This window comes from Amblyomma mixtum, chromosome 1 (genome assembly GCF_055824585.1).
Source record: "Amblyomma mixtum isolate Tamu chromosome 1, ASM5582458v1, whole genome shotgun sequence".
Taxonomy (NCBI): Eukaryota; Metazoa; Arthropoda; class Arachnida; order Ixodida; family Ixodidae; genus Amblyomma; species Amblyomma mixtum.
In genome coordinates this window covers 310,262,464-310,276,577 of record NC_143012.1, presented here as the reverse complement: position 1 = coordinate 310,276,577, position 14,114 = coordinate 310,262,464, and the positions used below count along the sequence as shown (strand labels likewise).

The 14,114-nt window shown below is 47.0% G+C and overlaps 1 protein-coding gene and 1 pseudogene across 3 annotated transcripts; both read left to right on the top strand.

The window, feature by feature from the left end:
* The first annotated feature begins 2,255 nt into the window (after window positions 1-2,255).
* On the top strand, window positions 2,256-4,370 carry LOC149372410 (protein GVQW3-like; annotated as a pseudogene).
* A 598-nt stretch (window positions 4,371-4,968) lies between these two features.
* Window positions 4,969-13,577, top strand: LOC149372409 (transmembrane protein 272-like). 3 transcript variants are annotated; one of them, XM_089566875.1, is made up of 6 exons: window positions 4,969-5,031; window positions 5,526-5,637; window positions 7,587-7,697; window positions 9,661-9,720; window positions 10,953-11,177; window positions 12,876-13,577. In XM_089566875.1, exons 1-6 carry the CDS (start codon window positions 4,993-4,995, stop codon window positions 13,058-13,060), a joined length of 732 nt encoding a protein of 243 aa, XP_089423001.1. In that variant the 5' UTR covers window positions 4,969-4,992; the 3' UTR covers window positions 13,061-13,577. The 3 variants fall into 3 exon arrangements, with proteins under 3 accessions (XP_089423001.1, XP_089423003.1, XP_089423002.1); XM_089566877.1 differs by having other exon boundaries at window positions 4,986-5,181; XM_089566876.1 differs by having other exon boundaries at window positions 4,986-5,342.
* The last annotated feature ends 537 nt before the right edge of the window (window positions 13,578-14,114 follow it).

The window sequence follows — 14,114 nt, the reverse complement described above, 5'->3', positions numbered from 1 at the left end:
CGGTATCGAGGCAACACGGCTAGCGCCATGCTGGAGCTAGACGGGGATTGCCAAACCGCGGCAAGTCGAGCGAAGGCTGCACTTCTAGGCACAAAAGCTGCACACAGGGCAGCTGGGGAAGAAGCCACCAACCCAGTGCACACGTCAGCAGCGTATCGCGGACGCTGCTAGACGGCGCGCGCTGTACCAAAATTAGCCACAGGCCACGCGTTCCCGTGTTCGCGTTTCATTCCGGCGCGATAGTACCTGGTGTTAGAAAACACAATTTCAGCTACAACAAAATTTATAATTTGTTGTTCTACCCTAAAACAGAGGAATTAATCTTCGTTGCTAGACATTTTCAGTCTGCAGCTGCTGAACCTGCTCGCCGGCTGACATTTTCAGTCTGCAGCTGCTGAACCCGCTCGCCGGCTGAGCGGAGCAGGCGCGCAAACCTCCTGTGCAGCAGATTAACAGATGCAATCAAGATCTCCTGGAGGGTACGGGATTAACAGGGATTAACAGTAGTTTTCTCGAATACAGCTTGAATTCGCACACACTGGCAAAGCAGCAGGTTGCGGAAGTGGAGACTGCAGTGCACATACGGTCACTCCACCAGTGCTGGAGCTTGTGAACATGGTCAATGCATGCTCATGCCTGCGCATGGCTTGAACAAGGAAACAAGGTACGCACAGAGCCACTATTCCATGAGCCTGCTTCTCAAGAGTGCATGCATAAAAAAAATTACGTGAGGATCAGACATAGTTCAATTTACTCTCGATTACTTTGATGCTTTTACTCTTAGCTGAGACCTCATCAAGCAATAGAGTTTTTCTGGAGGGTGAAAGTGAGAGGGGGTGGGTCGAGGGTAGCAGTGGGTATAGTGGCTGAAGGTTGGTGCTTCAGTAGGGCATCTGGCTTTTCCGCGGCACATGTTTGAATACATTTTGCCATCGCTTTTTCTTTTGCTACTGCATGGGCTTCTAATGGGTGGAGGCCTTGTGGAGGGTGAGGTAAGTGGGTTGGTGGTGGGTGGTGCTTCTGGAGGGTTAAGGTGGTGGGAGGTGGCTCCTTTCACCTCAACAGATAGATTCTTCGAGAGGTGTACGAGGGGGTACCCTAAAGAAACCGGAATTATTTTTGTTTGAAATTATTTGTTCACATTTTCAGCACAGACCTTCAATATCCTTCAAAGTACCCTCCACTTACAATGATACGTTTGTCGAATCTTTCATTCCATTTTTCAAAACATTGTTTAAATTCATCCTTTTTGATGCTTGACAGTCCCTCCGTCGTTTTTTTCTTCACCTCAGCAACATCAGCGAAACGCTTTCCATTCACCTGTCTTTTCATTCTACGAAACAAAGAAAGTAGCACGTGGCAAGGTCGGGTGAGTATGAAGGTTGAGGAACAGGGGTCATGACATTTTTGGTCCGAATTTGTGGTAGAGACAGGGCTGTGTGAGCAGGGACATTGCCATGGTGGAAAACCAGTCACGCGTCTGCCGCAAATCAGGCCGCTTCCCCCAAACACTGTTGCCCAATCTTTTCAAAACATCCAAACAGAAAGCCTGGTTAACTGTCTGACCCTGCGAACAAATTCTGAATGGACGACACCTCTCAAGTCGAAAAAACAAACCAGCATTGTTTTGAGGTTTGGTTTCACCTGACGAGCTTTCTTGAGGCGAGCTGAATTTGAAGTTTTCCATTGGCATGACTGTTGATTTGATTCAGAAATTTAATTCAGGAACACTTGAGTTGTCCCCATATCATCGTCCTTGAACGTCTTTGTGAATATTTCAAGAGTTTCCGTTCCCCTTTTTCTGAGAAAAAAATTAGAATTTCACCGGCGCACACTGTTCACGAAAATCAGCCGTTGCAAAAACGACACTCACACAAAGCAGTCGTCACTCTAAAACTCTGCGCAAACTAGTCTGACCTCCTGCAGCGACGGCACTCGGCTTACTGACTCTGGAATGTTCGTTCTATGCGCTCCTAGCGGCAAAACGCGGTACCACAGAAGCTGTGCCGATTCAAAAATTTAGTCCGGTTTCTTTTGGGTACCCCCTCGTACGAGGTCTGTTAGAAAGTATCCGACCTTATTTGTTTTTGCGAACACCTGATGGATATGAAATAAGCACGCTTGCATCATCCGACCTTGAACCTTAGTGCACATGCGCAAATTTTTTCCCGCCTGCTGATAGCGTTAGTCGCTGGGACGCAGCGTTTGAGTGAGGTAGTGCGCAATGCTCTCGTCAGTTTTTTATTGCAAGGAAAATGGCGGAGCGACTGGAGCAGCGCTACTGCATCAAATATTGCCAGAAACTCGGCGACAGCCAAGTGAAAACCATTCGAAAGATTCACACGGCTTTCGGTGACGATGCTATGAGCAGCACACAGATTAACCAGTGGTAAAGCCGGTTTAAAGACGGCCGCACATCGGTGGAGAGCAATCCAAACTCCGGCTGGCCATCAACATGCCGAAATGACCAGGTCATTCCCATAGTGAACGCTGTGGTGAGGCGGGACCGTCGTGTGACTATCCGAGAAATTGCGGAAGAGGTGGGCATCAGCACTTTTTCTGCACATTCCATTATCACCTTAGATTTGGCCATGAATAGAGTTGCGGTGAAATTCGTGCTGAAGCTGCTCACGGTGGAGCGAAAGCAACTTCGTGTTGAAGCCTCACAGGACGTGCTGGATTCCACAAACAGTGACCCCGACTTCATGAACACCATAATCACTGGTAACGAGTCTTGGGTGTACGGGTACGACCCAGAAACCAAATCCCAGTTGTCACAGGGAAAGCATTCCACGTCACCAAGACCAAAGAAGGCCCGCCAAGTGCGCAGCAACGTCAAAATGATGCTGACTGTTTTCTTTGACTCCTGCTGTGTGGTTCACAACGAGTACGCACCACAGGGTCAAACAATCACCAAAGAGTACTGCAGGGACGTCTTCCATCGCTTACGTGATGCTTTGCGGTGCAAGAGATCAGAGTTGTGGTCAACAGGAAATTGGCGCATCCATCACGACAATGCTCCTGCACATTCCTCGCACTTGATTCAGACTTTTTTTGGCGAAAAACCAGACTCCTGTAGCTCAACAGGCTCCTTACTCTTCTGATATGGCCCCCTGCGACTTCTGGCTGTTTCCCAAGATCAAGAGGCCATTGAAAGGAGTGCAATTTCAGACAAGAGAGGACATTATGGCTGCAACAACAGCTGAGCTAAACTTCATTCCGAAAGAGGCCTTCTCGGAATGCTTCTAACAATGATGCACCGCTGGGAGAAGTGTGTGGAGTCCCAAGGAGACTACTTTGAAGGTGGTTAAGTTTCCAACATGCCAGTTTTTTTTTTCTGTGGCCAAAGGTCGGATACTTTTCTAACAGAACACGTATATATAGCAGCACCGCATTAGCAGTAAAAAGCTCGACTGCCAGTAATGCAACAAGCCTACTGAACCAGAAGAGTCCTTTGGAAACAAACCACTTTCGGCGTTTATTGGGCAGCAGTTACTATTTTCACTTCAATACAACAATACTCGCGTTGTGATGAAACCTTGGCATATTGGACTATAGGGTGTTTTCGAGTTCTCGTGGTAAAATGGATTTCCCAGGAAATCGAAACTATGCACGATGGAAGTCTCCTCTTGTGCCGCCAGTCTTTGAGGTCAGCTGAACGTCGGTGACTTTCAAGTCTCGGCTGACTGCTTTACACATATCGTAGACCGTTAAGGCCGCGACAGTCACAGCGCTCAGCGCTTCCATCTCAACGCCAGTCTTTCCAGTGCACTTGGCGTAACTTTCAATCAGCACTTCGTATGTGCTTTCCGAAAGTGTCAACTTAACGTCCACTTTAGTCAGGGCCACTGGGTGACACAGCGGAATCAGCTGGGACGTGAGCTTGGCCGCGCCAATGCCGGCAAGCTGAGCCACGGTCAGGACGTCGCCTTTCTTCATGTTATTGGCTTTTACCAGGTCGTAGACGTGTTTTCCGAGCAGTACGCGCCCAGATGCAGTCGCTATTCGCACAGACTCAGGTTTTTCCGCAACATCAACCATCTCAGCACCACCTTGCTTGTTCACGTGCGTCAAGTTTCCGCTGCTGCACCCGGAAAGCAGACGAAGATTGCCAAAAGCAGCGCACGACTGAACCACTCGTCTTGAAAGGAGCACAGGGTCACTCATTCTGCCCAAGCGATGAGCGCACCCAGGGACAAGCATGATGGTCACTGTCACAAACACGGTGATTAGGCGCACTACAAAAATGATAACTGCAACTATTACCCGCTACAGGTATATGCAGCATGTGCGGCACTTGCCCCGGAACGCAGACACAGCTGCCTCAGCAAGCCGCAACAGCTGCGCTTTTGTCAGAGAGCAGTCGGTGATGCTCTGGCCGAAACTCGCCAAAGATGTGCAGCGGCGGTGCTGTCGTTTTGCACGTTTTACCGGGGATGGCATTCGGTGGTACGGCAAATATCACTCTGAAAATATCGTTGCTCGCATAGCTAGTCAAGATTAGCAATAAAGGTGTCTGTGCTTTTCCACACCTCCCGAAATGGCAGGCCTTTGAAATCTCTTGCGTCGTGACAACTGCCTTCAACCGCTTTCATAGTACGTAAAGCCTGCACAATGTAGTACAGTACGCATCATGGCCCGCGTAAACGTAGCACGCGATACCAACTCGATACATAGCACTCCACAAAGTAGTAGTAGTAGTAAAAACGTTTATTTCGGAAGAAAAGAGTTAGGGCATATGGGGTGGGGGACAGATAGATTTGGAGCTTTCTCCGATTTCTCCACTTAGTGCATTGGCGTCTGCTTTTTCCGGTCTGGTTTAAGGGCAGCAGCAGCGCCAAGTTGAACTGCTAAAAAAAAAAAACTTTTATGGGAAACATTTTTTTTTCTTTTTGCAATAAGATTACAACAAATATAAAAGAAAAAAATGTACCCTGGGTATTTATGGTGTTTGGAAAAGGCAAAAACCAGATGATGTCATGATAAACAAGTATGGCGTCTGGAGATACCCGCCGTCTATGCAGCGAAACTGTGAGCTTTATTACGGAATTCGGCCTGTTTGAACAGCTATGTATTCACATTAACTACACGTAACGTAGTCTCAAAGCCTTGAATTCGCTGCCTTGATATTTACGTGTTGACCCAGAAGGCCTGCCTTGCTAAACTGAACCGCTCCAAGTGGTACGCCCATTGCCTTGGCTGCATCTTTGTTTTTTACATGTGCAAGGTTTTTGTCTCTTGTCACTTGTGAAGCTCCGTATCAGCTCTGTACCGCGGATATGTTTCGTCGCACCACTTCAGTACCTGGATGATCCTGTGGCGATGAAATCGGTGTCATACTGGTCAGTCGTGCGAAATTTGATACCGATCGTGCAGTCGTGTGCTTCCTGTGTTCCTCGTCAACGCCTTGCAGACAGCGCAGTGTTTCCCTGCCATCCCCTTGAGATAACAGTAAACGCAACAGCGCGCGTTTCTCCCAGTTGGCGGCGTGAACATAAGCTAACTACGCTGTTCACTCCGTGCAGGAATTCGCCATGTCTTTACCGCCATACAGTGACAGCCCCACTCCGACGCCGTTCCGCAGTCCGGTGGAAGATGACTTGCCTCCGTCTTACGACGACATCACAAACCCCAACGGTATGAATTCTTTGGCGGATGGCTGAAACTAAGCCTGCATGGTTCCCAACTAAAACTCGCGCGCGTTCCGATCAACGCCGCATGTTCATCAGTTCTGGGTGCGGCGTCGGTGTCACAGACGTCACAGCGTTTCCGCTGAACGTTTTTTGAACACAGCCCACAGTAAAGGCTGAGCTGCATGCACGCGAAAACTCACGCGAATGCGAACGCGACGGCGGCACGCGTCGCGCGAAGCTCCGCGCGAAGCTTCGCGCGAACGAAATGTATGTGTCGCTTGGTTCGTCGCTCGGATCTGCCGAAATAGAAAATTTCGCCTGTTCGCCCGGAAGTGCATGCGCGATCAGCCAATAGCATGAACGCTCAGCGTACGTCACTGCCGGTTATTTCGCGTGCTTTTTTTTTTTGAAGCGTTGCATTGCGATCGCCGCGTATTCACGCTTCCTACAAAACGACGGCCAACCAAAACTTCAGTGAGCGCCCTTATTGACGCCGTCGAGTGCGAGCAGGTCTTTTGGGACCTGCAGCACAGGTACTATGAACATCGCGGCCGTTCTGATGCGGCTTGGTGCCGAGTTGCAGAAGCCGTCGGTGCACCAGGCGCACCAGTTTCGTAAACAATTTCATTGACTGCTAACTGCTTCAGTAGGCAGACTGGACATTTACGAAGTGAATGCGCTCATTTATATTTCATGCATGTGGTCTTAGCTGCCGTCGAGCGATCGTTATCATTCGCTAGAAAATGCGCGCTGCCGCGTAGCAGATTTGCCTGACAAGGAAAGCATTGCATGCAGAACTAGAATTATACCATTTCACAGAAATACGGTACAGGCTTTATCTTGTGGCGGGTTTAACGGCGGCCGGATTAAATTCTTGCAATTTTTTTTACTGTTGTTGCATTTGCGAATACCTTTGCGAATACCTTTGCGGTGTGCTATGCCAGGAACACTGAGCGCTGTCGCCGTTTCGCGTTGCCGTCGGTTTCGCGCTGTCGCGTGCATGCGTCTTGCCCCTGTACGCGACAGAGCGAACCACGTTCGCCTTCGTCGCGCCGCTCGTCGCGTCGCTCTCTTTTTCGCTTACATGCGTTCCAGGCTTAACGGCACATGTCTGGAGTTTGTGGTGCAACTTTTAGTGTTTTGCGCGATAAGCACGGAAGCCAAGCCTAATGGACTCGGTCAAACCGGTGCTATTTTAGCTTCCAAAGTGAGGACCCAAGCTTCCTGGTCTTTTGAGAGATTGTGTATTTGTGGACACGTTCAGATTTATTTCAGCTTGAGGTCTTCACTATACACGCTTTTATTCCACCTCCATCAAAGTGTCAACAATTCTATGGTTTTACATTCAGCAGAATTCCAGCACACTGTTGTTGACCAGGAAAACATTTTTGTACGCTTTGACAAGCATGCCATGTACAGTCCCGGCCATAATATTACGGAGCATGCTTCGGTGACAAAACTTTTGTCATGCCATAGCTTATGAAAAGTATGGACTTTTTTTGCATACGTTAGCGCGTGCCTCAGTTGCGCTCACGCATGAACCCAAGAAACCGTTGTCGTCTCTACGAAACTCGAAGTATGCTCTGTAATAGTACACCCAAGCAGATTACTTCGGCCAAAGATTGATGTCTAGGATCATGATGCATATGGAATAACAAGTGTGCTAGAGGGCTTCTTCATAAACAGTGTTGAAGTACAGGGCATCGAAGTGTCTTCAGTGCCTAATACAGGTACTCTCTGCATGTAGTGGCCTCATTCTTGTAGTGCCCTTTTTATTGTGGACTACTCGTTAGCCAAATAAAAAAAAATATGGCTCTTTAGACTAAAAGATGTCGTGCTGTTATAGTATTATTTCTTCTCCTATTTTTTTTTCCCATTGTGCGACCAAAGCGGCAGTTTTGCTTCAGGTAATAAAAATTTACCTAATCGCTTGTGCCCCATGCCCTTTTACAGCACCTCCTCCATCATACCAGTCACTCTTTGGGAAAGTTCGAGAAGCCCACAAGACATCGAGTGGTGTGCTCAACTTTTTGCTAAATGTAACAGTCCTCATACTGGGCACCCGTGAGTTATCTTCTGTTGAATGTCATCTCATTGTTTCTTTTTTATTCATAGAGATATGTATTTTAGTTCCTTCGTCATGCATCAGTCGTGTGGCATAGCTGCTTGCAGTGAGTTTGTTTCAGGAAGTATCTGAGGATCAAAATTGTGGAGGGTGCTTATGGCAAACTTACATGCTTTGGATGCATCTTTCTTTATTCCGTTTTTATTTTGTAATATATTAACAAAAATTTTTCCCTGTTAACTTATTAGCATACAGTTGTAAGACAATGCATATACTAGGCTCACCTTTGTCCACCAAGAAGCAATGCATTTTTGTGGTCTATGGTTGCCTGCTTACCTCGCGGTTTGAAAGTCCTGAGTTCCATACCCCATACCTTTAAAAGAAATATTATTTTTCTTTGCCTGGTCACGCGGGTTCTGGGACGCCACATTTGCTGGACATCATGTTTTGCTGATGAGCCGTATAATGCGTTTGCATAATGGCATATTTGTGCAGCTTATCTCTGTGAATAATAATGGCATATGAAATTTGACCAACTTTTTTTCTAAAAAAATGACATACAGGAAAACCTTGTAATATGAAGTCATTGGGACCATGAAATATACTCATGAGTAACCGGTTTTCGATTTAATCAAGCACTGAAAAAAAAAAGGGCCCAGGCAGAAAATTTTGTTGCAGGAACGCGCTGCTTTTATTTAATGAACTTTGTGATGTCCGTAAATTGCCACATATACCACTAACTCTTAGCCCTTGCTGGCCAAAAAAAAGATTAATAGCTAATATTCGATTGAGTAAGAGAACAGTATATTGCCTCATGAGCCTAACAGGCAACAGGTAACAAATTCAAAACAACATACTAATTGATTTGCAATTAATACTTATGTTTGGGCAAGCTTGCTCATTTCTATTAAGGTTTGTTCTTGCACCATAGAGTAACATAAAAGTAAAGAGCGGACACTCGGGCACTTTCGCGGCCGAGTTCGGCGCTTCCCCTTTTCCGCCAGATGGCACTGAACGTGCAAATAAAAAAAAAGAAAAAGAGTATGGTCTTCGCATGTCTTGGCTTGCAGTGACGTGCGCTGCGCGCCTACGGCCGCAGTTACGTCAGCAACAGCGGCGTTTTTTAAGTGCGTCAAGCCAACGGGCAAGCACGCCCAGGCGGCAGTGAGCGACGGACCGACGGTGTGAGCGGCTGTATTTTTTTGCGGCGTCTGCAAGCTTCGTGGGCATGTCCGTTTTGTGTACTGCTGTGGTGCTGCGACGGTTGTTTCTTCCACCCCGTGAACTGTCCAACACGAAGCTGCAGCTGTCGGCCTTAAAGGCGGCGGCGGCGGCTCTTCCTAAGCACTTCCAAAGAGGCAACAAAGCTGCGTCAAGGGCAGATGCCCACCACCAGGTTTTGAAAGTAGAGCCTCCAAGATTCCTGATATCAGCTATCATCTCTGAGGCCAGTGCGTTTCCCCGGGTTCGCTAGGTGCACAAAAGTCGGCCGCTGGAGCCTACGGGAGTGTCCGCTCTTTACTTCTATATTACTCTATGCTTGCACTAAGAAGACGAGACACAATGAAGAAGCACACACATGCACAGAGCTCTGTACATGTATGTGTTTCTTCATTTTGTCCTGTCTTAGCGCAAGTACCGTATTGTTATTGATTTTGTGTCTTTAATGCAGAGTAATACATGTGATGAGACGAGCTAAGTTGACTCCTTCTCCAGATATCAAAATCAAGATCGGGCATTCCTGCATAGCACCCCAGATCTTCGAATTAACTGGGCTGGTGCAGGCCACTGGTTCAAATTATCCAGTAATATTTACGTTAGAAATTGTGGGACCGCAGAAATTCTCTGAATTGTCCGGGATGTTGAATAAACTTAGTTCAAATTTGAGGTCTACATGTCAGTAGATTAGCACAGGTTGCATATGTACACCTCAGATTGTGACTTATGCATCTTGCCTTCCAGTTGGGTGTACAATTTTGGTTGGAGTCACATTCATCATTCCTGTCAGTATGATAGTTATAGGTAAGTACTTCGTTGTTTAGTACTTTAACTAAACATCCTCTTGCTACGCTTGTTGACACGTTCACTGTGACGTGACCACCGATGGGTCAAGTCATGTATTCCTGTATTCCTGTTTTGTGGCACGAATACTGAGTCGTGCTATGAAGCCATGGGACAGCTAAGATTTTTCAAAGATCCTGTGAAAAGCACACATGCCAGGTTGCTATTGCCATCTGTTGTCTGTTCCAAAAAGTTGCTCACTGGTGGGTCACTGCACACTCAAGAAGAGAGAGAGAAAACTTATTTGAATTGAGGAAGTCATTGACGGGTGGCACCCCTAGTCCAAGGCGCCACTGACTTTAGCTGACTGACGGACTTGCTGAACCAACTTAAGTTGCTGATCCAGGGTCTCGCTGGTCAGGGCCACCTCCCACTGCTCATATGTCGGGTTGGATACAGTTAAGTGTTTTGGTTTCGCTGTGCATTCCCACGATATGTGGTAGAGCGTAGGGCAAGCTCCACACCAAGGGCATGTATTCTGATATTGAGTGGGGCTAAAATATAAGGGTGGCCCGCGACGCACAGGGATTAGCGCCCCAAAAATCGCTGCCACAGTTAATGTGTTAATTGAAGCAGCATGAATTTTTTGGTTTTAGTGTGCTGAACGAAAACCTCTTGTCTTTGCTCATTTTGCTCATTTCTTTCTTGGCAGCCGCACTAGTAAGTATCAATGGCTAAATATGGGACATAGAAGTTTCAAAGAAAAGATACTAACCGATGTAATCCATAAGCTTCTTGTTCTGCTTGTACAGTCACAGCCATAATATTAGAGCACGCTTTGGCAATAAACTCCTCTCACACCTAAACTAACGAGAATTATGAGCTAAGTAATGCCTCTGCCGCAGTCGCACATAATGACAACAAACCTCCATATTTTTTCTGCAGAACGCGTGAGATAAGTTAAATGCCTAAGCGGACCTGTGTATGTCATTGGGAGACTTGAGTGCACTGTGTATTATTTGTGTACTAAAGCTTGCCTGTGGACTGACACACACGTGCACGCACAGACACATACAAAGGACTAGGAAACCACTTGCTATATGGTTATAACCTAGGTGCGTTTTTATTTGAAAGAACTTATAAAGTACAGGTAGCTGGCAGTTTTCATAGAAACTGACTTGTATCATAAAGTGAGCTGTCGCCACCTTAGTATAGTTCCCATTTAATTTTATTTTCATTTTTGTGTGTTTCAGGCACAACATACATCAATGACTGCCCAGCTGAGAAGTACATCCCCATTTTTCTGGTGATGGGTGGTGTGTTTGGTGTGCTAAGGACTCTGCTAGATGTTTGTGGCAAGTGCAGACGCCCTGATAGCAGTGGAGAGGCAGGCCGCAATGCAAATGAAGAACAGCGTGCTGAGGAACGCACTTGGAGTACATTGGTCAACTGCTTCCTTCTGGCCTGGTATGTTGCCGGTAAGTGTTTCAAGTTTGACATGACTTGTATGATGCCCGATACAGGCTCAACCATGAACAAGCCCTGGGCTTTTTGGGTTCGCCTGAGCATGCACAGTGTTCTACAATGAACTGTGAACTACCTCAAGTTTAGCACATTCATGAGTTTATGTTCATATTTTCAGTTTGGAGCAAACTTTCATGTGCATAGCTTGCCTGGTCTAGTTACAATGTCAGTTTCCTGCATCTCAAAATTATAGTGGTGAAATAAAACGTACACTCGCCAAAAGATGGTTTATAAAAAACTTAGTTTGACGTTTCGGGACCCGTACGGGTCCCTTGTTCACAATGAATGATGGACGGAATGGGCCGCTTCTTATATGCGCACTTGACAACTCAAAATTATGAAGTGTAGCCCAGCCAGTTAGGCCAACTTGGGCCTAACTGAGAGGAAACAGAGAGGAGCTCTGTTCACAGCAGAAATGGCAGCAGAGTGCAAAGTGACAGTTACTTAGCAACTACAGTTGATGGGACAGGCACATTTTCCAAAGAAACTCTCTGGAAAACTCTAGTTCCAGCATTTTTATCATTGCATGCCATGCCATACTGAAAAAGCACCTGGAAAATGTGATTGACGTGCCCCAAAAAATAACCTCTGTCTAAAAACCTGATGCAAGCATTTTCACTATTCCATGCCACATCATACCATATATACATGATTGTAAGTTGGCCCCCTTCATATCGCATGTAAGAAAAAAAAAAGAGAGAGAGAGAGAGACTGGCTTGCCCGCTGCCACATTGCAAAGTGAAAATATATTAGTCACTGGACTACTCGTCCATACATGCGCAATTGCCCTCATTAGTGCTGCCGTCATCATCGCTGCTGCGGTCCCACAGCACCTCGTCGTCCCGTGACATCCCGCACTTAGTGAACAGCCGCAACACAACATCGCGTGGAATAGCTGAAAATTTTACCTCCCTGCAGCTGCCACAACTGCATCGGCCGTTCCAAAGTGTCGAGCTTGCGGCCCGGCGTGTAGTTGTTCGTTTCTTCGGTGCAAAGAATGAAAGCCATCTTGAATGTAGCTGTGAACGAGCGCCGAACACTCACCAGCCCCAGAGCACAAATAATGACTGACGAAGCACTACATTAAAAACTAGTAAAACGCAGCCGGCAGTAAAAGTCAAATGCATCAAACAGAGTCCATGAACAGAGTCAGAAAGAAACTATGAGTGTGATGCGGGAGTGGTGTTGGCTCTTCCATCAGCTGCTGACACTTCCCGAAAGCGCTGCCATTCCGAGTGGCGGTGCTGCCGTGATTGGAACAGTGGCCCTTTCATCAACTATCGACACTCCCATGAGTGCCAAGCGTGTACTGAAAAGAAAAATAGTGAAAAGTCCTTCCGAACAAGTGCGCAGAGTAGCCGTATGCTACTCGGTAAAGCCGTTGAGCAAGCAACGCTGTAGCATCCCTGATATCTCGTTTGTCTTGCCTTTATTCATGGTGCCATGCTTTGGTTTCAGTTGGAAGTTGACACTCCCCACTTCAGATTTTCAAATTAAAAAAAAAAAATGGGCAGACTTACAATCGTGTAAATCTGGTATTTATAAAGTCTTTGGGAAACATTACATAGACATGCCCAAAGTCAACAGAATATGCTTAGCTGCCTCACCACGGTTGTGTCTCAAAGATTTACCGTTTCTTGTGGGTTTTTCAGGCTGCGTGTGGGTGTATCGTGCCTACCCTCCAGACTACACAAACAGTGAAAGCCCAGCATTCTGCGACAGGACTTTGTACCTGTTTGCATTTGGCCTGGTCACTGCGGGTCTGTTGTCACTTGGTTTGTTGGCAGCCTGCCTGTGCTGCCTCACCGTCTTCTCGCTGCTGTCAAGCAAGGAATGATTGTACCAACGCCTGTCCTGATGTCAACACCGGCCTGGAAAGCCTGCAGACAGATGTGCCGTGGGTGCAGTGCCCACTACCCTCAAGGCCTAACGGCCAAGCTGCCGCGTGGCATGCGCAACAGTGTGCACAGCAGTTGCGCAATGCGGCTGCACTTTTTCTGTCCTCTGAGCTGTCATCACTTCCTCAAGAATGCAACTTCCTCAAGCAAGGGCACTGGTTCGAACTGTTGTGCAGGTGTCCCACTCATTCCTATGAATTCATTTGTGCATCAAGAAGCCGAGTGGTGTGCTGGTTTTCTTTCTGTGCTCAGCTTTCATTGTGTGCTTTTCATGAAGTTGGCGCTTGGTGTTTTAATGCATACTTTCTGAGAAGGTGCAAAGAAAAGATGGTCAAACTCAAAAAGAAAGAGAGGAAACAAGCCTCATGTGCTTTAAAGGGGCTGCGAAACACTGCCTGGGGGAATACCGGCTATACTTCAGGTGGGTTCTTTATGTCACACAGATGCTGACTTAAAGGTGCACTGAAGAGGATTCTGAACTTGTCTTTTTGCCGCGGGAACTCGATCTACACGTTCCTAGCATTCTTAGAAACTGCAACTTTTTGCCCTGTATGACCGATTTCCCTAATTAAATCGAATTAACGTCCGGCTCCCGCCCTTTTTTTTGAATTCTGCCTCGTACGATGGGCGGAGTCGACCAACGCGTGAAGTGCCTTTCAGCCAGCTCCGTGGAGGCTTTGCTTTCGCTTTATTTTGTTTTTTAGGTTTCCATGAATAAATAGTTTCATTCGCAGATAATATAGCCGCAAAATAAGCCCGCAGAAATAAAAATACGCGCGGACTATTTGCTACTACGGACTACTACGTATTACTCCGCCGATGGCAGAGCGGCAAGCCGCCACGGGACTGGGTGAAAGGCACTCCACGCGTTGGTCGACTCCACCCACCGTACGAGGCAGAATTCAAAAAAAAGGGCGGGAGCCGGCCATTAATTCGGTTTAATTTGGGAAATCGGCCATACAGGGCAATAAGTCGCAGTTTCTAAGAATGCTA

Bases quoted from the DNA above. Each gene is read 5' to 3' on its own strand.
- LOC149372409 (XM_089566875.1), top strand. From the start codon at position 4,993: ATGGCGTCTGGAGATACCCGCCGTCTATGCAGCGAAACT. The intron at 7,698-9,660 runs GTGAGTTATCTT...CTTGCCTTCCAG, and splicing joins AGTCCTCATACTGGGCACCC to TTGGGTGTACAATTTTGGTT. The intron at 11,178-12,875 runs GTAAGTGTTTCA...TGGGTTTTTCAG, and splicing joins TCTGGCCTGGTATGTTGCCG to GCTGCGTGTGGGTGTATCGT.